This window comes from Bos javanicus, chromosome 2, assembly GCF_032452875.1.
Source record: "Bos javanicus breed banteng chromosome 2, ARS-OSU_banteng_1.0, whole genome shotgun sequence".
Lineage (NCBI taxonomy): Eukaryota > Metazoa > Chordata > Mammalia > Artiodactyla > Bovidae > Bos > Bos javanicus.
Genome location: NC_083869.1, coordinates 90,803,822 through 90,829,049, shown reverse-complemented (window position 1 = coordinate 90,829,049; position 25,228 = coordinate 90,803,822). Strand labels below are relative to the sequence as shown.

Here is a 25,228-nt window from a genome sequence, read left to right as displayed (position 1 = left end):
AAGAGAGAAAATAAAATCAGGAATGGTAATTTCCCCCACCAGGATGTTTTCCTTGAGTGTTCTTTCTTCTCTTGGTTGAGTTATTTGAGATGCTCCTTTCTCATCTAAGTATTATTGAATCAATTGAATAATGTGCAAGTAGGGTCAACAAGTTTGAGAAAGACTGTGACATATTCACTACGATAGCCAGTGTTTGGGGCATTTTATTTCTATGTTACATAAAGCAAGGAGTTGAAGCATCACATTTAAGCAAGTCCAGTAACACAGCAGTACAAACACAGAGCTTGACTTCTGGTTTGTGGAAGTGCAGCTCCTGTAGAAAGCACCTTATAAGCATTAGTGTGAGATTTCCAGGGAATCATCTGCAAGTATTAAGTTTTTAAATGCAGACTGAAGTATAGAGTGGGGCCAAAGGAAATTTGTGGGAAAATTTTGCTTCAGATACTGCTTGCTGTAACATCTTTTTATGTATCTTATGTATCTTAATCATTCTGTAGTAGATATTTATTATTATTTTTTTTACTTACTGTTATTAAAGAGATGTTAAAGATAAATTATCTAATCAAGACTCTTGATAGAGTCAGTGTGATTTTTAAAACGGGGAAATCATGCTAGTGGCTGGTTTTTCAAGGCATAGTTAGGAGCAAAACCTCAAGGCTGGTTAATTTTCAGGGCTCAAGAATACAATGTTGTCCAATGTAACTTTCTGTGATGAAAATGTTCTGTATCTTTTGTCCAATATTGTAGCCAGTAGCCACATTCAGTTACTGATTACTTGAAATGTGACTAGTGTGACTGGAGAACTGAATGTTTTATGTTTATATAGCTACATGTGGCTATTTACTGGACAGTGGTGTGGATGGAGATCCTAGAGTGAAGTTAGCTGTACAGTGAGGTGAACCAGATGAAATGGAACTAATGGAGCTCAGTATGGAACTTCATTATAGAAGGAAGGTTCTCTTTTTCCATCACCATCTTCCAACTTTTTAGTTTTCTTCTAGTCTTAAGGTCTTGGTATTTGTAGGAAGTGGAAGTAAGAGTAGACCCATGGTCTGGAAATGTTGTGTGTCCACTGTAGGCCACTGGCTTCCTTATGGAGTTCTTGGTGGAAATGAAGATGTTTCTTCAAAGCATCTTTTTGCCTAAGAAACAATTCACACCCATGATCACAACACTTGATAAAGCATCCTAGAAAATTGTCTTTATAAGCTAGTTGAATAATTTTCACTAAGAATTTCAGGAATCATCATTAGATTTGCGGTTACTGACTTGCATTTTAGTGGAAGGTCATACTGTCTTCATTCAGTAACTTTACATATGAGGTTTCAAGGATCATGATCTTCCTACTAGAAAGGTTAAAAGGAAGGGTATAATAGTTCTTAAATCTGTATTCATGAAGGGACTCTCTTGTCTTAGGGATGAAGAAACAGGCCAGAGAAGTTAAAGTATACCTGGGCCAATGTCACACAAGCGAAGATGAAATCAAGCCAGCTGGCATTAAGTTCTAACACTTGCTAGAATGAGGCTCTTTCACACCCTTCACATACCCCTTTAATTATTCTTGGTGGAGGTGAAGATGTTTCTTCAAAGCAACTTGGATTAGCGTTGCACAATAGCTCAACTTCCCCTTGTATTTCTGGCCAGTTTTCTTTGTGGAAAATTGCAACTCAGCTTTGCTTTTGGTTTCAATACTTATGAACCCAGTCCTACTGTTGTGATACGTGGAATACAACTTTGAAACTGAATCAAGACTTCCCTTAATCTATTTTGTAATTCCCATAACAGCTGAGGAACATCCAGGAGAACAACTCAAGGTAAGGTGGAAAACCCTGAAATAGAGTTATTCTGGCTTCCTTTTTTTTTTTTCTCTTGTCCCCTGAAGGGTATTTATTAGCTTAGATTCAGCTTAAGTTGTAGAAAATAAATTTCAAGGGATAAATTGTTTACAGTTAAGATTGGAATCACATGGTTTTCTTTGCCGGACTTCTTCACGCTTCAGTTGTGATGGTTCTAAACAAGGATGACTTTGTTGCTTTCACTAAGGAGGGGAAATTTATGATAATAGCCACTATGGAGGACCTGGTTTTTAAGGAGTCAATTGAAAGCACATTACTAAAGAGATTCTATTATCAGAAAGGTGTAATAATCATTGTAAGATAATAAAGGGGGAAATGCTGCTGGCCCCGATGGCTGATTCTGAGCTATTTCTACTAAAAAGATCTATCTTTGACCTTATCTACAAGTATTCTTTGTGCCTTGTTCACTTCATTCCAGCCATGCTAACTTTTCTTTTATTCTTTCGCCATGCCAGCCTCATTCTTTTCTTTGAACTTTTTTTTTGCACTTGCTGTTTACCTCCTGGGATATTTTTCGTCTACATGTTTATGTGACTAACTCGTCATTCAGGTCCCACCCTTATATATCGCCTCTGCTAAGGTTTTGCCCTGGCCAACCTGTCTAAACTAAACCTCCCGCAATCCTATCTCTTTTAAAAAATTTTTGAATAACATTTATTGCCAACTTAAAAAACCTTTGTTTAGAGTCTGTCTCCCCACCCCCATCCCTAGAATGTAAATGCTATGGGAGAAGAGATGTCTGTCTTTCTTAATCCTGAGTTCCCAGTGTCCAGAACAATGTTTGGCACATAACAGGTACCCAGTAAATACATACTGAGAAAGGCAGTGTTTCAGAATCAGGGGTGGGGGTGGAGTCTTTGGTCTAGTCTTGGTGCTACTCCTAGTTCACTGATAGCCCTGATCAGGGTCCTTCTCTCTCAGACTTGCTTTTCTCATCTGTGAAGCAGAGGGCTGAGCTAGATGATCTCTAAACCCCATCTAGCTTCAATGTCAGTTCTTTAAGCCATCAAAAAATTCTATCACCTTTGCAGCAGGAGAATCTCTATTTTTCAGTTCTTCCAAACCATGCTATGGGAAGTGGGAAAACTTCACGTGTCCTAAGGCAGCTCAAAGCTAGTACTAGAAGCAGGCAGTCAAGTCCTTGAACAATCCCACTCTTGCAACTGTTGTTCAAATGTCAAATACCTGGCTTGATCCTGGGCTTGTTTCATGGCTTCCTCCTGAGCCAACCTTGCCGCTTCCTTTTCCTTCTGCCATCTGTCCTCTGCTTCCTGCCGAGTCTTCTCTTCTGCTTCCTGTTTCCGCCGCTGGTACTCCAGCCGTTCTTCTTCAGCCATTTCCATCAGGTGCTTTTGCTCTTCTGCTAGCTGCATTTCCAACTCCTTCAGCCTTTGCTTTTCTGCCTCTGCAGAACAGAAGAACAGGTAAGCTCAGCATTATTCAAGAAAACAACTCTCTGATCTGACTCTCAAGTCTGATTCCCAGGGACTCCCAATGAGATGTTCCATGGTTTACCTGACAGCTGGTTGCCAGATCTTCTGTGGGTATTACCCTGTGTTCATTTACTAACTTAAGAGTCCTTTATCAAGTACCTACTGTGTGCAGTGCAGGACAGGGTCTGGAGAACCTTGGTGCTTACTCAGCTGGTCTGACCACTCTACAGGGGCATCATCTGCTGAAGCACTTTCCTATTCCTCAAATATGAGGCTACAGAAAATCCATACATCACCTGAAAGGCTGCCCAGCAGCCATCCAGGTGTTTGTTTCCATCTGCTAGGGAAGCAGGCAAGGAGGAGAGCTGTGTCTCCAATTTAGGCAGCTTCTGAGCAATGCTGGAAGGGCAATGCAAGGGGCTGGGTGCCACTCCAGGAGATGACTGGGACTACAAGAGTCATTGCTACAAACAAGTCTTATTTATTTTGAACTTCTATCTCAGCTCACTAGAGTCACACCTACTAATCACTTTGAAAAAAAAATCAGCTTACCCATTTAGAGTGCTTCACACTGAGACCTAGGATAGGAATAACTCTGGGGAGAATCAAATGAACACCCACAGGGGGATAAAAATATTTCTGTCCCAGATAGAGGGAGTTGCAGAGAGTGGAGCACCTCTCACCAGCCCTCTCAGCTTCCTCCTGCTGCTTCTTTCTCTGCAGCTCCTGACATTTCCTCCGGAACTCCTCCTGTTGCTGCCGAGCTCTCTCCTGGGCCATTTGCAACTGGAGCCACTGCCTTCTCTCCTCCTCCTCCTGCCGCTGTCGTTCTTCCTCAAGTCTCTGTTTCCTCAAGCTGAGAAAACCCATAAACAGGTAAGGGAGATGGCAGAAACACTGCAGTGTCCTTACAGGACAAGCTCTGTCTCTGGTGGAGGCTTTGCAGGCTGTAGTTCACAAACAGCATCTCATGCAGAGACTCCTTTTCCAAGGGAAGCCTGACTGAACAGCAGAAGCCAGAACACAACAGGACTGAAACTAGAAGCCTGAAAGTTTCGACAGCTCTGTGCTCTGGGACCCGGCCTTCAGTTCCCAGATCCTCATTTTCCATTCTTATCAAATGGATTTTGAAGTTCCTGTTTCACAGGGTAGTTGGGAAGATTAAATGAGCCCAGAAGCTTATGGAAGGGCCTTGTGAAATGCAGACAGTGTGGCAAGAGGCATAACAAATGTTTGCTGGAACGGATCTCAAAGCCTTCCCAGGAAGATCCACCAACATCTGTCTGGAGTAACCCTAACGGTTTAAGACACCTTATCTATCTTTGGTTCAGACTGTTCCTGGGATAACTGAGGATAAAATGAGACATGCCGTTTCCCTTTAGGGCATGAGCCTCTGGAGAAGACACTTTTAAAGAGTCCCTTGAACAGCAAGGAGATCAAACTAGTCAATCCTAAAGGAAATCAACCCTGAATATCATTGGAAAGACTGATGCCGAAGCTGAAGCGCCAATACTTTGGCCATGTGATGCAAAGAGTGGACTCATTGGAAAAGACCTTGATGCTGGGAAAGATTGAAGGCAGAAGGAGAAGGGGACCTCAGAGGACGAGATGGTTGGATGGCATCACTGGCTCAATGGACATGAGTTTGAGCAAGCTCTGGGAGGTGGTGAAGGGAAGCCTAGCAGTGCTGCAGTCCATGGGGTCGCAGAGTCAGACATGACTAAACGACTGAACACAACAACGATGAGCCTCAGAGCCAATGTACCCCCAGAGGAAGTCAGCCCCACTTGTCTTCAGCTTCCCGTCACAGCCGTGGCCACGACCTCTGCACCCACCGGATTTCCTCCACGCGGCGCTGCTGCTCCAGCTCCAGTTCCTCCTTCATCCTCTCTGCCCTCTCCAGCTGCTCCTGCTGGAGCCGCCTCTGCTCCTCCTGCTCCCTTCTCTTCCTCTCCACCTCCAGCCGTCTCATCTCAGCCCGCTCTGCTCGAAGCCTGTCCCGGGAAGCCTTCTCTTGTTCCCTCTTGACGAGGAAGGCCTGAGGAGCCAGAGTGTTGTCTGTGAGCAGTGATCACTGGTGACCTCATCTTGGCAGCGCGCCCTCCTCCACCCCCACCACATGGCCTCTAATCAGAGATAAGGTGGTTTCCACACTCTGACCACAGTTGTACAAACTCTGCTACCACTGGCTCGGGCTCTGGGCTCTGACTGACCTGGATCCAAGTCTCTCTCTTACTTGCTTCAGAATTCAAGGGTAACAACTTAATTCGTCTAAACTGTCTTCCTCTTGGCTGGCTATTACCAGAATTAACTCAAACAGTGAAAGTGCCAACATAATGCCTGCTGTGCTGTGCTTAGTTGCTTAGTCGCCAGACTCTTTGCGACCCCATAGACTGTAGCCTACCAGGCTCCTCTGGCCATGGGATTCTCCAGGCAAGAATAGTGGAGTAGGTTGCCATGCCCTCCTCCAAGGGATCTTCTCAACCCAGGGATCAAACCTAGATCTCCCACATTGCAGGTGGATTCTTTACCATCTGAGCCTCCAGGGAAGCTCAAGAAAACTGGAGTGGGTAGCCTATCCCTTCTCCAGGGTATCTTCCTGACCCAGGAGATTCTTTACCAGCTGAGCTACCATGTCTGCTGCTGCTGCTGCTGCTGCTAAGTCACTAAATGACAGCCTACGAGGCTCCTCCATCCATGGGATGTTCTACGCAAGAGTACTGGAGTGGGTTGCCATTGCCTTCTCTGACCATGTCTGCTATATGTGTCTAATAATCACCCAAGGAGCTTTTAAAGATTACTTGAGGCCAAAGCCCCACCCGGACCAATTAAATAAGAATACTTAGGTGGGAGGCCTTGGCAGGTTTTTAAATTTTAATTAAAAAAAATTTTTTTTTTTTTTTTTGCTACTCAGCAAGGCTTGTGGGATCTTAGTTCCCTGACCAGGGATTGAACCTGGCTGGCAGTAGAAGCACAGAGTCCTAACCACTGGACTGCCAGGAAACTTCTCCACCCCAACCACCTACTTAAAAATATATTATTTTTCTTGGTGGTTTTAAAAAATGTCTTGCAGTGATGCTAGTGTGAAGCCAGGGGTCAGAACCACAGGTTCGAGCTAAAGGCTCCTTTAGGGGCAGTCCTAGGTGTAGATGTGTCAGACTCCTATTTAATCTTATGCAAATCCACTTTTCCAATGAAACGTTCTCTCAGTTTCTGTGAAGAGCATCTTAGATTTCTTGTTCTTCCTGATGCCTCCTCCTCAGTCAGAAGTATGCCTCTGAGGGGAACACTGGATGGCCACTGTCCCATGGCAGCTCTGTGTATCCAGTATGGGGTGGGTACTTCCTTATCTTATTTAGCCTTTGCAGAGGCAGTGCAGTACTATGTACTGACAATAAATCTAGAAATTCTGAGTCTACAGCAGGCTCAGAGAAGTTCTGCCCACAGCTTAAAATTTTCATCTGCTATATAGAGTAGAATGCTGTAGCCTTGGCAGCTGGGAGAACTGAGAACCAGAAAGGAAAAAGCTTCCTGAAATCCTTTTTGGAAGACCAGGGGCTATAAAATAAATACATAATAATTAAAAATAGTGCAAGAGCTCTGGAGCTCTTTTGGAGTCAAAAGATCTAAGTCTTGACTCTGCCACTTGATGGTTGCCCAACTTCTGGCAGCAAACATCTAACCCTTTTAATCTTAGCTTGTAGGTGTATGAAATGGGGTGCATCGTACCTGGGTCACGAGTGTGGCTGTAGAGATTAAATGAAATTCAGCAGAATTGTTCCTGTTTGCATGTAACTTCTGTGAGTTTAACCGTAGTGGTTTAGCTGTGGGTATGCTTGCAGTGTTCAAAGAAAAGGCAGATAGATGTGTGTGTGTAAGTTGCCTGTGGCCCAGCTTTGTGCCACAGTAAAGCAGATTAGGGATGGAGGAATTTCTACAGTGTTGGGGAGGCAAGCCGTGCATAAACTCCTGGCTTAGTCAAGAATATGTGCTTGGCTCTGAGGCCTGAATTCACCTTTCCTTTTAACTGTGAGGCCTGTACTTCTCACAGACAAGTGCTGTGCCACCTTTCTGCTCATGAGGGGTGGGTACATGGCCTGGCAGTTCGGGAGCCTCACAGAATGTCTCATTTCAGAGGGACTTTGCCACCCTAGTGTCTTTTATCAGATCTGGCATCTTAAAGGGTCAGAAAAAACAAAGTAAAATAAATAAAATTAGGCAGTTTAATATAATCCGGGGAAGTTTTCTCCACCTCTGCAGTTGTACCAGTGAGGACAGAGATCCCTTTGGCCAGAGTGAGAATATTGAAGCCTACCTTGGAAGGGTCCTCGTGGCTTCTCTCTTCTTCAGGTTCCATGTTTCCAGGGACAGCTGCAGTCTGGGTGGGTGATGACCTTCCATCTATAGAAACTTGGCTCTCAGGAGCTTCAACTTTGGAAGAGACCCAAGGGTCCTCTACACCAGAGCCTGAGCGGAAGAAACCTCCACCTGAGCGGTCTTTGGTTTCCTTAGAGTTAATGCCATCAGGCCCACTCAGCTCCGCAGCTGTTTCCAGATTCCCCTCCTTCCGTGTCCTTTTCCCTTTGGCTCCTGTTTTTTTCCCTTTGGAAATTAGCTGTGATTTCTTTTCAGCTTTTGATTCCTTTGACTTTCCTAGGAGGGAACAATTGGGGATAGAGGCATAGCTAATAAACATGATCTCTGTATCCTTTTCAGTGACTTTAAAACTCCCATGTGCAATGGGATCATCTGTGTGCAGATACCTGAGCCCACCCTTAGAGTCTGATTTTGTAGGAATCTGCATTTTAGCTATCACTCCAAAGATTTTGAGAAGGGTAGTCCATAGACCCAGGTGGTGCTAGTGGTAAAGAACCCACCTGCCAATGCAGGAGACATAAGAGATGTGGGCTGAGTCCCTGGGTCAGGAAGATCCCTTGGAGGAGGGCATGGCAACCCAAATCCCATGGACAGTGGGGTCTGGCCGGCTACAGTCCATAGGGTCACAAAGAGTCAGACACAACTAAAGCGACTTAGCACAGCACAGCCCATAGACCACCCTTTGAGAACCTGCCTCAACTGTAATCAGCAGTCTTGCTACTAAAAGAGTTCTGATTCACCCTGACCTATGGTGGGGACAAGGCTCTCTGGAGGGAAGAAGACCTACAGGCACAGCTGGAAAATCATGGCTCAAGAGTCTAGCTTGAGGTTGCAACTTTGTAACCTGGCACAGTTTGAGCCTTCCATACTCTAGGGCTTCTTTCTCAATTCACCACTGGGGGCCACAAGTATTTCTTTTTCCAGTCCTGCCAATGCTACCCAAGTTACAGGCTACAGCAACGTAAATGCAACAAGACTTTAAAAAGCAGACCTCAAAAATAGATCTGGATAAGCAACAGAGCCCCGCTATATAGCACAGGGGACTATATTCAATATCCTGTGATAAACCATAATGGAAAAGAATATTAAAAATGTCTATATTGTATAAACGGGTCACTTTGCTGTAGAGCAGAGATTGGCACAACACTGTAAGTCAACTACACTTCAATTAAAAAAAAAAAAATCTGGCCCAGGAGGCTGGCTATGCAGTGTCATTCGTTGCTACAGCCTTTGATTTGTTTTGAGGGTCTTCACATGGCCAGGAAGGAATGAGTGTAGGTTTCAGGTTAAAGAAAGTCCTCAGAACACAACATTGTAAATCAACTACACTCCAATAAAAGTTAATTTAAAGAGAAAGAAGGTCCTCAGAAGCATAGGCACCTGAATTCCCAGTGAGGTGCAACACAATGAACCAAGAGGAAAAATGGTAGCTGGAGTAACCATTCAGAGCATGCTGCAAACTTCTCCCTCCCAAATGCTCTCATGGCCCAATTCTCAGCTTGTGACTTGTTTATTATTCATAGAGGCAGGGTTTGAAAGGCATGAGTTTGGAATCAAATGGCAGGTTCAGACCCTGGGTCCACCACTTTTTACTGTTCAGTGTTACTCAAATCAGCCAGCCTCTCCACATGATATAATAATGGTGCTTGCTTTAAGGATATGTGGGGATTTCATGACATCATAAATGCAGAGCTCCTAATGAGAGAGTCAATTCCTAGGCAGGTTGATAAGAAGTCTGGGGTCCCTGAGGAGGAAAAAGGGTCTGGGGCTCTCAAGGAGGAGATAGGGGCCTGGAATTCTTGAGGAGGAAATGACAAATGTTTTTTTCTACATTCCTTAGTAAGGACTATATAACAATAATGTATCCTGCTTGAGGACATGTTTCTCCTTCCTGAAAAACCTTCTGACTAATCTTGTTATCTTAAAATGTATATTATGGGAGTGGGTCTAGTAAGATCTTTACAACCTTGAGACATTCGTTTGATTTATTGTAATAACTAATTTAAAAAGTATATAATTCCCTTCCTAAGACTAGCGAGTGGGGCACTCTCCACCCTCCTTCTGATGTCTATGTCAGAAGCTTTCTTTGTCCCTTTGAGTGATCAAGCCTGGTCCCAAAGCTAAGTCTTCTTTGGAGATCAAGAATCTGACATCGTTCACCGTAAGCTATCACTAATACACTGCGTGTTCATTTAGTAGGTGTTGGTATTATTTTTGTAATTTCCTTTCTTGTTAATTACAGGCCTCCAGGTCCCCCAGTTTCCTCTATCCCTGTCTCCCAAGATACTGACATGAAGTAAGGGCGCAACACCATCTTAGCTGTGGTCATCAAGGAGACTCAGCATAGACAGTTTGTCCCATAGGATCCATGCTGATTCTCCGTGACACCTTCCGGCTCCCATTAGGTGTCTTCTCCCGGATGGACTCTTACCAACAGCAGCCTCTGCTTCCTCACGAAGTTTTCCTTCTTTCTCCCTCTTGGGTGCCTTGGACTTATCTGTCTTGGCCCTTTTCCTGCTCTTGGCTTTTTCAATCAATTCCATCTCCTAAAGGGGAAAATTAAGGAAAGGGAACATTTTAAAGTAGAAAGCAAGGGGAAAAAAAAAATCAAAAGGAGATTATTTTGGGAATTCCCTGGCAGTCCAGTGGTTAGGACTGGACTTTCAATAGTCACTTTCACTTTGAAAGTGACTTCAGCACTTTTAATACCTGGTCAGGGAACTAAGATCCCAATAGCCAACAAATAAAAATAGAAAACAGAAGAAAAGGGAGATTATGTTGAACAAGACAGAATGGCTTAGAATGGAATTTATATGGGTTCCAGATGAAGCAAATGAATTAGACAGAGAGTGTGGAGCCAGAGGGGAGATCCTAAGATTCAGCCTTTGATATAATTTCAGGTATAATTTCATAGAAGAAAAGAGAAATAGAACGTGCTTGATGATCTGCCCCCCCTTTTTAAATAATTACAAAAATTTTTTTTTAATTTAGTTATATCTTTTTGGCTGTGCTGGGTCTTTTTGCTGCAAAGGCGTTTCTCTAGTTGCAGAGAGTGGGCTTCTCGTGGGTGGCTTCTCTGGTTGCAGAGCTGGGCTTCAGAGTGCAGGCTTCAGTAGTTGCAGTGCTCGGGCTTAGTTGCCCTGTGACATGGGGGATCTTCCTGAACTGGGATCCAACCCATGTCCCCTGCATTGGCAGGAGGATTCTTAACCACTGGATCACCAGGGAAATCCTGTCCCCTTTTTTGATGCTAAACCATCATCTACAAGAGCTGGATCAAAGTGAAGCAGTTTTCACCTTTGACAGATTGCTATCGCCACAATTAATGATTAACTAGTTTAAATCAAAGCCAGCTGTATTCACTGTTGCATCATTTGCTAGCTTTTGGGAAACTTCAAGCATATGACCATGGCTATGTCAGTTTTCACCTTTCCCCAAGGATTGGGACAATATAGTGTTTCTTTCTAACGGGATGGCACAGTCAGGCCATGACTACCCCCCTTAGTACCTATAATATTGTGACAAAATAAGAAATATATGTTTGGTCTTTGAACCTAGCCTCTGACACAGAGCTCCTAAAACCCTTGCACAAACGTACCTCAGAGATAGTGTGGGTTTGGTTGTAGACCACCCCAACAGTGTGAATATGGGAAATAAAGCACATCACATGAGTATTTTGTTTCTCAGGGCATATGAAAATTATGTTTACTTATGTAGTCTATTAAAGTGTGCAGTAGCATTATGTCTAAAAAAACAGTGCGCATACCTGAATTTGAAAATGCTATATTGCAAAAAAACTGTTAACTATTATCTGAGCCTTCAACAAATTGTAATCTCTTTTTTTCTTTTTTTGCCGTGTCACAAGGCATGTGGGATCTTAGGTCCCCTACCAGGGATTGAACCTGGGCTGCAGCAGTAAAAGTGTTAAGTCCTAGCCACTGAACAACCAGGGAATTCCCCACAAATGTTCTTAATGGCATCTAGGATGGTGAATACTTTTCAGAAGGTTCTCAATTGACTTTACCCAGATCCATCCAAGGAATCACTAACTGTGGCAGCTATAGTCTTAAGAAGTGTATTTGTTAAAAAATAAGAATTGAAAGTCAAAATGACTCCTTGATATGTGGGCTGCAGAATGTTGTGTTAGCAGGCATGAAAACAACCCTAATTTTGTCCATCTCCATTAGAGCTCTTGGCTGGCCTAGCTGATTGTCAATGAGCAGTAATATTTTGAAAGGGATCTTTTTTTTTTTCTGAGCAGTAGGTCTCAGTGGGCTTAAAATACTCAGTAAAACACGTTGCTAACAGATAAGCTGTCATCCAGGCTTTGTTGTTCTACATACAGAACACAGGCAGAATAGATTTAGCATAAATCTTAAGGGCCCTAGGATTTTTGGAATGGTAAATGAGCACGGGCTTCAACTTCAAGTCACAAGCTGCATTAGCCCCTAACATGATGTCAGCCTGTCCTTTGAAGCTTTGATGCCAGGCATTGATGTGTCTCCAGCTCTGAAAGTCCAAGATGGCATCTTCTTTCAACATAAGGCTGTTCATCAACATTGAAGATCTGTTGTTTAGAGTAGCCACCTTCATTATCTTAGAGCTTCTGGATAACTTGCGGCTTCACCTTCATGCCTTAAACCTTATGAACCAACATTTGCTCACTTCAAATTCATCTTCTGCAGCTTCTTCACCTCTCTGAGCCTTCACAGAATTGAAGAAAGTTAAGACCTTGCTCTGGTTTAGGCTTTGGCTTATGAGAATGTTGTGGTTGGTTTGATCTTCCATCCAGACCACTTAAACCTTCTCCATATCAGCAATAAGCCCGTTTTATTTTCTTATCATTCATGTATTCACTGGAGTAGCACTTTTAATTTCCTTCAAGAACTTTTCCTTTGCAGTCACAACTTAGCTAACCATTTGGTGCAAGAGGCCAAGCTTTTTGGCCCCTCTCAGCTTTCCACGTGGCTTCCTCATTAACCATTTCTAGCTTTTGATATAAATTGAGAAACATGAGTTGTTGTTCGCTGTTGTGAGACACAGGAGACGTTTCCTTTTACATGAACACTTAGAGGCTCCTGCAGGGTTATCAACTGGCCTGATTTCAATGTTGTCGTGTCTCGGGGAATGGGGGTGGGGGAGAGGCTTGAGGAAAGGAACAGAGGGAACGGCTGGTTGGTGGAGCAGTCAGAACACACACATTTATTGATTAAATTGACCATCTCATATGGGTATGGTTCATGATACCCCAAAACAATTACAATGGTAACATCAAATATCACTTACTGATCACACTTTAGCATCAATATCAGTAACAGATACACAGATGATACTACCCTTATGGCAGAAAATGAAGAACTAAAGAGCTTCTTGATGAAAGTGAAAGAGAAGAGTGAAAAATTTGGCTTAAAACTCAACATTCATAAAACTGAGATCATGGCATCCAGTCCCATCACTTAATGGCAAATAGATGGGGAAACAGTGGAGACAGTGGCTGACTTTATTTTTTGGGGCTCCAGAATCACTGCAGATGGTGACCGCAGCCATGAAATTAAAAGACACTTGCTCCTTGGAAGAAAAGCTATGACCAACCTAGACAGCATATTGAAAAGTAGAGACATTGCTTTGCCAACAAAGGTCTGTTTAGTCAAAGCTATGGTTTTTCCGGTAGTCATTTTGGATGTGAGAGTTGGACCATAAAGAAAGCTGAGTGCCAAAGGATTGATGCTTTTGAACTGTGGTGTTAGAGAAGACTCTTGAGAGTCCCTTGGACTGCAAGGAGATCCAACCAGTCCATCCTAAAGGAAATCAGTCCTGAATATCATTGGAAGGACTGATGCTGAAGCTGAAGCTCCAATTCTTTGGCCACCTGTTACGAAGAACTGACTCATTGGAAAAGACTGTGATGCTGGGAAAGATTGAAGGCAGGAGGAGAACGGGATGACAGAGGGTGAAATAGTTGGATGGCATCAGTGACTCGATGTACATGAGTATGAGCAAGCCCCAAGAGTTGGTGATGGACAGGGAGGCCTGGCGTGCTGCATGCAGTCCATGGGGTCGCAAAGAGTTGGACACGACTGAACTGAACTGATCACATCACCAAAACAAATACAATAATAATGAAAAAGCTTGAAATGTTTCGAGATTATCAAAATGTGACACAGAGACATGAAATGAGCAAATGCTGTTCGAAAAAATGGTGCTGATAGACTTGCTTGAACTTTCAATATGTAAAATCACATTATCTGTGAAGCCAATAAAGTGAAACACAATAAAATGAGAGACATGCCTGTAACTTCTGGAGCATAAACATGAAAGGATTGTCTTTTGTTATTCATTAACAAGCCCCTTTCAACAGCACCTGAGATTATGTTAATACCATTATTTTGGAAAGCCCCTAAAAAGGGGCACTGGTTACCAGGAGAACCAATCACGTGATCAGAACATTGGACTTTTCAGCCCCCTGCCCCTCCCACTACCTTAGAGGAGGGGAGAAGGGTTAGAAGTTGCATTAATCACCATTTGCCAGTGACTTAATCAATTCTGCTTGTGTAACAAAGCCCCCATAAAAGCTCTAACCAAATGTGTTCAGACTGCTCCAGGGCTGGTGAACACATCTGTGTGGTAGGAGGGTGGCACATCCCAAACTCCAAGGGGACAGAAGCACCTGTGCTTGGGACCCGTCAGGGCCTTGCCCTGTGTGTCTCTTCCTCGCTGTTCACGTGGACAGTGAGTCCCCTGCATATGAACCTTCAAGTTGTGAACTTCCAAAGATGTGGACATGCATTTGCATGTCCAATCACATGTTAGTTCACGTGTCTGGTGTACATTGTCACATGCATGCGTCCTCTACAAGTGGTTGTGCTTTTGTGTACTTTACAATTTGATAGAGTAGTACAGTATCTTTACTGCAAGACCAGGATGTTCACCCAATGCCAGCCCTTGTACGCCAGCACTGTTCTACTCTACTTTTCAAGTGTTAGTCGCTCAGTTGTGTCTGACTCTTTGGGACACCATGGACTGTAGCCCGCCAGGCTCCTCTCTGTCCTTGGGATTCTCCAGGGAAGAATACTGGAGTGGGTTGTCATTCCCTTCTCCAGGGGATCTTCCTGACCCAGGGATTGAACCCGGGTCTCAAGCACTGCCGGCCAATTTTAGGGAAGAATAAAAATGTTTTGTTTCTGTATTTGTTATGAATTCTTTGTGTGAAAGGGCTTCCCTGGTGGCTCAGATGGTAAAGTGTCTGCCTGCAGTGCAGGAGATCTGGGTTTGATCCCTGGGTTGGGGAGATCTCCTGGAGAAGGAAATGGCAACCCACTCCAGTACTCTTGCCTGGAAAATTCCATCGACTGAGCAGCCTGGTAGGCTACAGTCCATGGGGTTGCAAAGAATCGGACACGACTGAGCGACTTCACTTTACTTTATTTGTGTGAAAAGTATTACAAACCTATTGCAGTATAGTACTATATAGCTGACTGTGTTAGCTGGGTACCTAGGCTAACTTTATTGGACTTAATGAACAAACTGAACTTATGAACATGCTCTTAAACTCATTTGTATGTAGGGGACTTACTGTATCCTTTAAAATATCTTTTGTAATAAATCAGTAGTAGTAAGTAAATGTTTCCTGAGCTATTCTAGCAAATTACTGAAACTGAGGATGGGTTGTAGGAACCCCCTATTTATAGCTTTTTGATCAGAAGTACAGGTGACAACCTGAGACTTGGTGGCTGAAGTAGAACAGGCATGTGGGACTGAGCCCTTAACCTGTGGGGTCTGTGCTAATTCCTGGTAGTTAGCGTCAGAGTAGAATTGTAGGTCACCTGGTTGGTCTCCAGAGAGCTGAAGAATTGGTTGATGTGGGAAAAGCCTTCACACATTTGATGTCGGAAATGATATGAAAGTGTAGGAAAACTAAGCTTCCTTCTAGTACCTTTGTAGAAATTAGAAAAGGGTACCCCCTGCTTCAGAAAGATGCAACCCATTACTGGGATGCAGGGCATAGTGAGTGAACCACAGAGTGGATTTGAGCTCTCACTGCCCCCTTTGCAGTTGGCCTTGTCTAGTAAGCAGTCTATACAACTGGACATGGCAACTGTGATGGGAGCACCTTCCAGGTGGGGTTTTGGACCAAGCGCCTACCTAGGTGTTTACACTCACGTTACTGATGTTGTTTGATGTCTTCTGGTTGAACAGCCTTGGCTCAGTCTTCCCTTCTTTTCCTCTTGGAAGAAAAGATGTGTCTATAGGATCCAGCCCTTCTGGTGAGTCAGGCCCATGTCCTGAAAGTCCTCTGTGCCGATGGTGTACATTATAATCTTTGCTCCTTTGGAAAAAAGTAAAACAGCAGAACCAAACTAAAGAAAAACTCTGGTGTACACACCACTATATGTAGAATAAACAAGAGAATTTGCTGTATAGAACAGGGAACTCTAGACGATACCTTGTTATAGCCTACAATGGAAAAGAACCAGAAAAAAAAAAGTTATGTATAATTGAATCACTTTGCTGTTCACCTGAAACTGGATCACAGCCTTGTCGTGGCGAAGGGGCCTGCATAACTCAATGAAGCTATGAGCCATGCCATGCAGGGCCACCAAAGACAGAGCAGTCATAGTGGAGCTTCTGACAAAATGTGGTCCACAGGAGGAGGAAATGGCAACCCACTCCAGTATTCTTGCCTAGAGAACCTCATGAACAGTTTGAAAAGGCAAAAGATATGACACCAAGATAAGACCTCCTCCCATATGCTTTGGGGGATAGCAGAGGGCAATTACTAATAGCTCCAGAAAGAATGAAGCGGCCGGGCCAAAGCAGGAACAGTCCTAAGCTGTGGATGTGTCTAGTGTTGTAAAGGACAATATTGCATAGAAGCCTGGAATGTTAGGTCTGTGAATCAAGGTAAACTGGACGTGGTCAGGCAGCAGATGGTAAGACTGATCATGGACATCTTAGGACTCAGTGAACTAAAATGGACGGGAATGGGTGAATTTAATTCAGATGACCATTATATCTAGTACTATGGGCAAAAATGCCTTAGAAGAAATAGCCTTCATAGACAACAAAAGAGTTCAAAATGCAGTACTTGGGTACAACCTCAAAAGTGACAGAATGAGCTTGGGTCGTTTCTAAGCAAACCATTCAACATCATCGTAAATGATGACCATACTTCAATTACAAAGAAAAAGAAAACCTCTAGTGAGCAAGAAAGAGGGGAAAATGAACAAACGCTGACTGAACCACTGTGCTCTGCCAGGCACTGCACTGTGGCGGGCATTTTACACACGTGGTCAGCCCTCTTTCTCTCAACACATCCCTGAATAAAGGAGATTAGAAAGTCTGGCCTTCACTTTTGGGGTTCTCTCAGGCTGAAGTTTCTTTTATCTGTGGCTTAGTTGAAGAAAAAGTGACCTTTAAGAAAGAGTGTCATCAGAACATGAACCTACCTATATATCCATTTTTTATACCCTCTGAATTCTATTCTTGATCAAATTCAGCCACCAAAGTTCACTGCTGTATGAGTATGATCCTGTGTAGAACCGCTGTCACGGACCATGTGCCTGGAGGGCATATGACTTACGTTCTCCAGGTAAAAATGTCACCACGACAGAGCCACATGGATTCAGTGATGGCTGCTGCAGCAGCTACTGTTGTGCCAGGCCTGGTCCTGAAGATTTTATTTTTTAGCTAAATCAGTATTATATTTACTGTGCTGGGCTAGTACAGAGCCTTACTATAGAAACTTGAGAAATACTTGTCGAATGAGGTAAATGGAATTTCCTATAAATAAATGAGTCTTTAAGTCATTCAATGTCACTCTATAAAAACCCATAGAAGTATCCTTTAGAATTTAGTGGTAGGAAAACCTTTATTTCCCCTGAGGAATAAGCATGCTGCAAACAAGAACCACAAAACCTGATTGAGTTGCTCCTTTCTGGCTTTTTTTGCTTTCACATTCAGTCTGAAAGTCTGAAGTTTTCTATTTTTCAGTTTTCTCTTTTTTTTGAAAGTCTGAACTTTAGTCACTTATTGGAGATTGTTGATGTTGTTTTTTCTTTTCCTCCAGATTAAAAAATATATATACATTTTTATATTATCTAGTTTTTTTTTTTTTTTGGTGGATAGGCTGGGGTGGGGGGTGTGCGTTATTATAAGCAGTTTAAATCCATTTGGAGAAGATGAAATACAAAAGTTAAAAAGTGGAATTCTTCAGATAGCTGCCTCACCACCCAAGTGCTCGTCCTTCTTTATTCCTAGGGAACGCCCAGCCTTTTTTTGACCCAGGAGGGAATCGTTCTACCACAAGGCAGGTGAGGGCAGATTCGCCAATCACTGAGGCTCATGGGAGGTCACAGGAGGCTGTCGTTCCAGCTGCTACTGCCAAACAAGGCTTAGGTCAGGTGACTGAGCCTGACTGTCTGAGCTGCTGGCTGATGAGCTCATAGTTAGCACATAGCACGTAGGAAGCACTTAATACATGTTAGCAATTTATTAGTATTAATGGTATTACTGATTTTACCCAGGGCTGAGTGAATGCTAAGAGGAGAAACCAAGGTTGAGTTGACAGACCTCTACTTTCTGGGCACGGCCGCAGAGCTCCGATGTGGAAAAACGGAGAAAGTGGCTTCCACACGGTTCAGAGTTCAACTTTGCTTCTCACCCACCCAGCCAAAGAACAGGTTTAAAAGTGGGAAACACATCACAATATAATCCTTCCCCCAAATCTTTGTTTCTTAGCCAGTAATTTGATTCTGGTTGCCAGAGCCTGTGGTTGGTTAGCTGAGAGTCTTCACGTGGCTTAGAAAAAAACAGAAATGAAGTTCATTAAAAGCAAAGAAAAACAAAAGTTGAGAAGTCCATGTTAGGACGGCTTTGAATGCTTACGCCTTTTGGACAGTATCTGCCTCAGGGGTCTGCATGTGCTTGGCCAGCGAAGCACAAAGAGGGTCAAGGGTCATATTCCTCTGCACTGGGTCTGCGAAGACAAAAAGCATCCTGAATCAGCAAAGGACAGCAGGCTGTGATCCCAGACACGAGAATACATCTACCTGGTGAGCAGTCAACAGCATGCCAATTAGAACAATAGGGTATGTTATACCTAGGAAATTCGCAAATGCTGCAGAAACTAGAGCTGACACATGGCAAGTGATATTAAAATCAGTAAGCCCCACTGGGAAAGCGATGTGACAGTACATATCAAGATCTAGAAAAACGTTCTTGTCTTTGATCAGGAATCTCACTCCTGGGTATTATCATAAGGAAAAAATTTAAAAGAAGAAACAAGCTTTTTGTACAAAGTTGTTCATTACATGATCAATAATAAAAAATTAGAAACAGCCAAACAATGGGAAATTTGCAATGCATTATTTTGACATTTAAAATTATGGTTGAAAAGATAAATCAGTAGTATGGAAAATATGATACAACGACAAGTAAAAAATAGTAAACTATAGAATTGTGTATTAAAGCTCTATAAAATATGTGTGTAGATGAATAAGAGCTGGAAGAGAAAACAGAAAGAGGAAATAATATGTTAACGGGGTTTATGTGTGTTTAAATTTTTTCTTAAAACCCCAGCGTGGTTATAACCTTGAAAAGAAAATTGATGAAAAAACTGTTATATTTTGAGGAAGGTTTATGCAGGCTACACAGCTATTGCTGGGTTCTCTGAAGACCATACTGGGTAGTTTTTAGAATGAGAAGAGTCTCCAGACTGACTTCATATTAGACTAGGATACTTTTTATTTTAGTTACTTTAAACAATTTTTAATTATGAAAGGTATATTTCATTGAAGAAAATAGGAAAACACAAGTATAAATAAGAACCCTCCCCATCAACATGTAATTATTAGAATGACTAAAAAGCCTGACTATACTGAGAATTAACAAAGATCCAGAGGAACTGGAATGTTCATTCACTGTTGGTTAAAATATAAAATGGTACAACCACTTAGGAAAACTGTTTGACCGTTTCCTGAAAAATTAAATATTAAATATACCATATCATCCAGCCATTATACTTCTAGGTATTTTACTCAAAAAGGATGAAAGCATATGTCCACACAAGTACTTATACACAAATGGTCATAGCAACTTTATTTGCAATAGTCAAAAACTTGCGACAACCGACATACCCATCAACAGGTGAATGGATAAAATGCTAGTATACACATACAATGCAAGACTGCTCAGTAGCAAATAGAAAGGAAGTTTTGATACACTCAACAATATGGATGAATCTCAAAAGAATTATGTGGAGTAAAAGCAACCAAAGAACGGTATGTATGGTATGCTTCCATTTAGTAAATTCTAGAAAGTGAAAACCAGTCTATAGTGACAGAAAGCAGATTGGTTTGGAAATGAGAGAGACTGGTGTTAGAGACCGGAGGCAGAAGAATCGTTTGGAAAAGATGAAATGTTTTGTCTTGATTGTGGTGAGTTTCACGAGTATAGATATGTATCAGAACTTACCTAGTAGATCTTGAGTTCTCATCACAAGAAAAAAAAGTAACTGTGTGTGCTGACTGATGTTAACTGTGGTAACCATTTTGCAATATATATCACATCATAGTGTGGTACCTCTTAAACTAATTACAATGTTATATGTCAATTATATCTCCAGAAAACTAGAAGCTGCCCCTTCAAATCATAGCAATATTTAATGTTTCTATAGAAGAAAATTGATGGTAGAATAATTTTATATTCTACTAAATAATTATACATAATTAAAATCTAAGGAAAAGTGAAGTTGATTGCATTAAAATCTTTATAGAAAAATAGCAATATTTAACACTTAAAGATAATTTATCTAATTGTACAATTTAAATAGGTATAATTTATTATAAGGCTGTTTAAAAAGCTTAACAAAGTTAAGTTATATGGCCACCTCATGCAAAGAGTTGACTCATTGGAAAAGACTGATGCTGGGAGGGATTGGGGGCAGGAGGAGAAGGGGACGACAGAGGATGAGATGGCTGGATGGCATCACCGACTCGATGGACGTGAGTTTGGGTGAACTCCGGGAGTTGGTGATGGACAGGGAGGCCTGGCGTGCTGTGGTTCATGGGGTCGCAAAGAGTTGGACACGACTGAGCAACTGAACTGAACTGAACTGAAGATATATTAATACAAATAAAGTGTTTAAAACAGTGCTGGCACCTGCTAAAAACAAGACCCCCCCAAAAAATTAACCCACCACTACAACAACAAAACCCCCAAAACCCAAAAAACCCTGACTCATGGTCAAGGTTTTATGTATGTAGTTGTACTTACATACAACTACAGCAAATATTTTGGTGTATATACTTTCATGCATATATAGTAAATATATACTCATATTTTAATAAGTTAATGAAATAATACATATAATTCAAATCAACTTTTATGTTATTAGAATCTCCTGTATCATTAAATATCCTAAAAATGATTTTAATACCAGCATGGCATTTCATCATATGGATACCTTAACTGACTTAACCAAACATGTAGCTATTAAAATTCAAGTTGTTTTGAATTTTTATAACAAATGTACTTTATATAGCATATGCTTATAAGGAATGTTTCTGTTTACCAAAGGACTTAATTCTTTGTCCACATCTATTACGATTGAAGAATGTACAGTCTTAAGGGTAAAATGTCTATTGCTGAATTGCTTCCCAGAAAATTTGTACCAATTTACATGCCAAAGAAATCGTCATTCATTCCTTCATTTATCCCATGTTTATTAAATACCTGCTACATGATGGTCATTATATTAGGTGCTGGGAATATAGTGGTGAGTAGGATGGATACACACCCTGGTCTCAGGAAGCTTAAATTTTAGTCAGGAAGATGGATACTAGCACAAAGTAAAACAAAAGAAAAATGAAATAATTTAAAAAGTTTAAAAAAAAACTTTTTGAAACGAAGACTCTAATATTCAATCCCTTCTCTCTTTGAGCAGTAGATTCTTGCATGAATTAATTGATTTTTCCTCAATTTTGTTTATTTAAAGATATCATAACTTCAAAGAGCCCCTTGATGAAAGTGAAAAAGGAGAGTGAAAAAGTTGGTTTAAAACTCAACATTCAGAAAACTAAGATCATGGCATCCGGTCCCATCACTTCATGGCAAATAGATGGGGAAACAATGGAAACAGTGAGAGACTGTATTGTTTTGGGCTCCAAAATCACTGCAGATGATGACTGCATCCATTAAATTAGAAGTTGCTTGCTCCTTGGAAGAAAAGCTATGATCAACAGACAGCATATTAAAAAGCAGAGACGTTATTACTTTGCCAACAAAGGTCCATGTAGTCAAAGCAATGGTTTCTTCAGTAGTCATGTATGGATGTGAGAGTTTGACCATAAAGAAAGCTGAGCGCTGAAGAATTGATGCTTTTGAACTGTGGTGTTGGAGAAGACTCTTGAGAGTCCCTTGGACTGCAAGGAGATCCAACCAGTCCATCCTAAAGGAAATCAGTCCTGAATATTCACTGGAAGGACTGATGCTGAAGCTGAAACTCCAATAGTTTGGCTACCTGATATGAAGAACTGACTCATTGGAAAAGACGCTGATGCTGGGAAAGATTGAAGGCAGGGGGAGAAGGGGACAAAAGAGGATGAGATGGTTGGATGGCATCACTGAAGCTTTAGTTGGTGATGGACAGGGAAGCTTGGTGTGCTGCAGTCCATGGGGCTGCAAAGAGTCAGACACAACTGAGCAACTGAACTGGTAACTTCAAAAAAAGATTTGAAAAGAAAAAATGTACCTGTTATCCCACCAGCATTATTCCCTTAATACTAGTAATAATTTACTCATTTTTCAGTGTTCAGTGGTGTCTGCACTGCCATGCAGAGGAACTTGGGTTCCTTTCTGCTATTCCCAAATGTTAAGGATGGCATCTACTGTCTCATACATCAACCTCCAGACTTTGGAGTGTGGACAAAATTGTCAGTGTATGAGGTTGCTGAGGAAACTGGAAAGGTTGATTGGCTTGGTACCCGGAATTTATTTTGTCTCGGATAACATGTAAATATTAATAGAGAGTTGGAACTGATTTAAGTATTTTTGTGATTAAGAGGAATTCTGTGAAGGTTTCTTTCCCTAATTTGCGGGCTTAATAAAATCTGTCTGATGGAACGGATTTCACTGCTCTTCACCACTGTTTTGAAATTTGGGACAAAGCACTATATGACCAGCAGAGGGCGCGTTTGTATTGACCAAAAGCTGAGGGTTTACAACTAGTGTGATTTCACGGTTTTGATTAGAATTGATATCCTGTCGCTGGGAAGTGGACCATAGAAGAGTGTTTTGTTGTTTCTCTAGTAAAACAACCTTATATTTAGGAAGTATTGGAATAAACCAAGTCAGTATTTGACTAATAGCCTACAATTTTCAGTTCAGTTCAGTCGCTCAGTTGTGTCCGACTCTGCGACCCCATGAATTGCAGCACACCAGGCCTCCCTGTCCATCACCAACTCCTGGAGTTCACTCAAACTCACGTCCATCGAGTCGGTGATGCCATCCAGCCATCTCATCCTCTGTCGTCCCCTTCTCCTTCTGCCCCCAGTCCCTCCCAGCATCAGAGTTTTTTCCAATGAGTCAACTCTTCACATGAGGTGGCCAAAGTACTGGAGTTTCAGCTTCAGCATCATTCCTTCCAAAGAACACCCAGGACTGATCTCCTTTAGGATGGACTGGTTGGATCTCCTTGCAGTCCAAGGAACTCTCAAGAGTTTTCTCCAACACCACGGTTCCAAAGCATCAATTCTTCAGCACTCAGCTTTCTTCACAGTCCAACTCTCACATCCATACATGACCACAGGAAAAACCATAGCCTTGACTAGACAGACCTTTGTTGGCAAAGTAACGTCTCTGCTTTTCAATATGCTATCTAGGTTGGTCATAACTTTCCTTCCAAGGAGCAAGCGTCTTTTAATTTCATGGCTGCAATCACCATCTGCAGTGATTTTGGAGCCCAGAAAAATAAAGTCTGACACTGTTTCCACTGTTTCCCCATCTATTTCCCATGAAGTGATGGGACCAGATGCCATGATCTTCATTTTCTGAATGTTGAGCTTTAAGCCAACTTTTTCACTCTCCACTTTCACTTTGATGAAGAGGCTTTTTAGTTCCTCTTCACTTTCTGGCATAAGGGTGGTGTCATCTGCATATCTGAGGTTATTGATATTTCTCCTGGCAATCTTGATTCCAGCTTGTGCTTCTTCCAGCCCAGCATTTCTCATGATGTACTCTGCATATAAGCAGGGTGGCAATATACAGCCTTGACGTACTCCTTTTCCTATTTGGAACCAGTCTGTTGTTCCATGTCCAGTTCTAACTGTTGCTTCCTGACCTGCATATAGGTTTCTCAAGAGGCAGGTCAGGTGGTCTGGTATGCCCATCTCTTTTAACTGTTTTTAAAAAAGCTAAAACAGCAGAGCATAGAAAAACTACTGTATAATGATTACCCATGTACTTACCACCTACCTTTGTGAAATCTTAACATTTTGCCATATTCGATGCACATTTTTTCTGAAGAGATAAAACAATTCAGATATCATCTAAGGCTTTATTGTATCACATAAAATCCTATTTCCCTCACTCTCTCCCCAGAGGGGAGTCACTAAGTCATGTCCAACTCTTTGTGACCCCATAGACTACAGCCCGCCAGGCTCCACTGTCCGTGGGATTATCCTGGCAGGAATACTGGAGTCGGTCACCATTTCCTTCTCCAGGGGGTCTTCCCGACCCAGGGATTGAACTCCCATCTCCTGCAATATAGGCGGATTCTTTACCACTGAACCACCATGGAAGCCCTTAAATTTGGTATTTATCAACTGACTGACTTCAGAATATGCTACCCCCTAAACACTGCACCTTGGCATATTGACTACTTTAAGTGGAAGGAATATGAGAAAGGGGAGTGCAAATTATCAGACCTGCTACTCATGTAAGAAGTAGGTTCTATTGGGTTGGCCAAAAAGTTTGTTTGTGTTTTTCTGTAAGATGTTATGGAAAAACTCAAAAGAACTTTTTGGCCAACTCAATACCTGGAGGAAGGGAGCACCCTTATCTCTGAAGACAGAGGGACTCTGAGAGGAAAGCAGACAAACAAGCCTTGCTCTCCTTCCTCGACTTGATTACCCTTTGTACATATCCCTTTCTCCTATCACATTTTCCCACAACTCTCCACTCTTCATCAAACCTACTTAAAAAAATGCTCAGGCTTAACCACTTCTTCTGGTCCTTATTTCTTTATAAAACCTCCCATGTGACATAAAGCTTATATCAAATAAATTTGTGTGCTTTTCTCTTAGTCTGTCTTTGTCATTTTAATTTTCAGGCCCAGCTAGGGCCTCAAAGAGAGTAGAAGAAAAGTTTTTCCTCTCCTACACAGGTCTCTCCCAGGTGGCTCAGTGGTAAAGAGTCTGCCTGCCAATGCAGAAGTCATAGGAGATGTGGGTTCGATCCCTGGGTTGGGAAGATCCCCTGGAGGAGGAAATGGCAACCCACTCCAGTATTCCTGCCTAGAGAATCCCTTGGATAGAGGAGCCTGGCGGGCCCCAGTCCATGGGGTGG

General features: G+C 42.2%; 1 protein-coding gene across 4 annotated transcripts in view; it reads right to left on the bottom strand.

The window, feature by feature from the left end:
• Positions 1 to 185: 185 nt before the first annotated feature.
• Positions 186 to 25,228, bottom strand: part of KIAA2012 (KIAA2012 ortholog) — a 126,276-nt gene continuing 101,233 nt past the window's right edge. For 2 of the 4 annotated variants that reach the window (XM_061381711.1, XM_061381694.1), the window contains 8 exons: positions 18,551 to 18,641; positions 15,827 to 15,992; positions 10,098 to 10,212; positions 7,605 to 7,942; positions 5,125 to 5,327; positions 3,973 to 4,145; positions 3,042 to 3,261; positions 186 to 1,142 (listed from right to left, as the gene is read on the bottom strand). In XM_061381711.1, the coding sequence (XP_061237695.1) occupies positions 1,004 to 1,142; positions 3,042 to 3,261; positions 3,973 to 4,145; positions 5,125 to 5,327; positions 7,605 to 7,942; positions 10,098 to 10,212; positions 15,827 to 15,992; positions 18,551 to 18,641 (1,445 nt within the window). In that variant the 3' untranslated portion in view covers positions 186 to 1,003. Of the gene's footprint in view, positions 1,143 to 3,041; positions 3,262 to 3,965; positions 4,146 to 5,124; positions 5,328 to 7,604; positions 7,943 to 10,097; positions 10,213 to 15,826; positions 15,993 to 18,550; positions 18,642 to 25,228 lie in introns of those variants that run through there. The other 2 variants (XM_061381696.1, XM_061381701.1) reach the window with 2 other exon arrangements.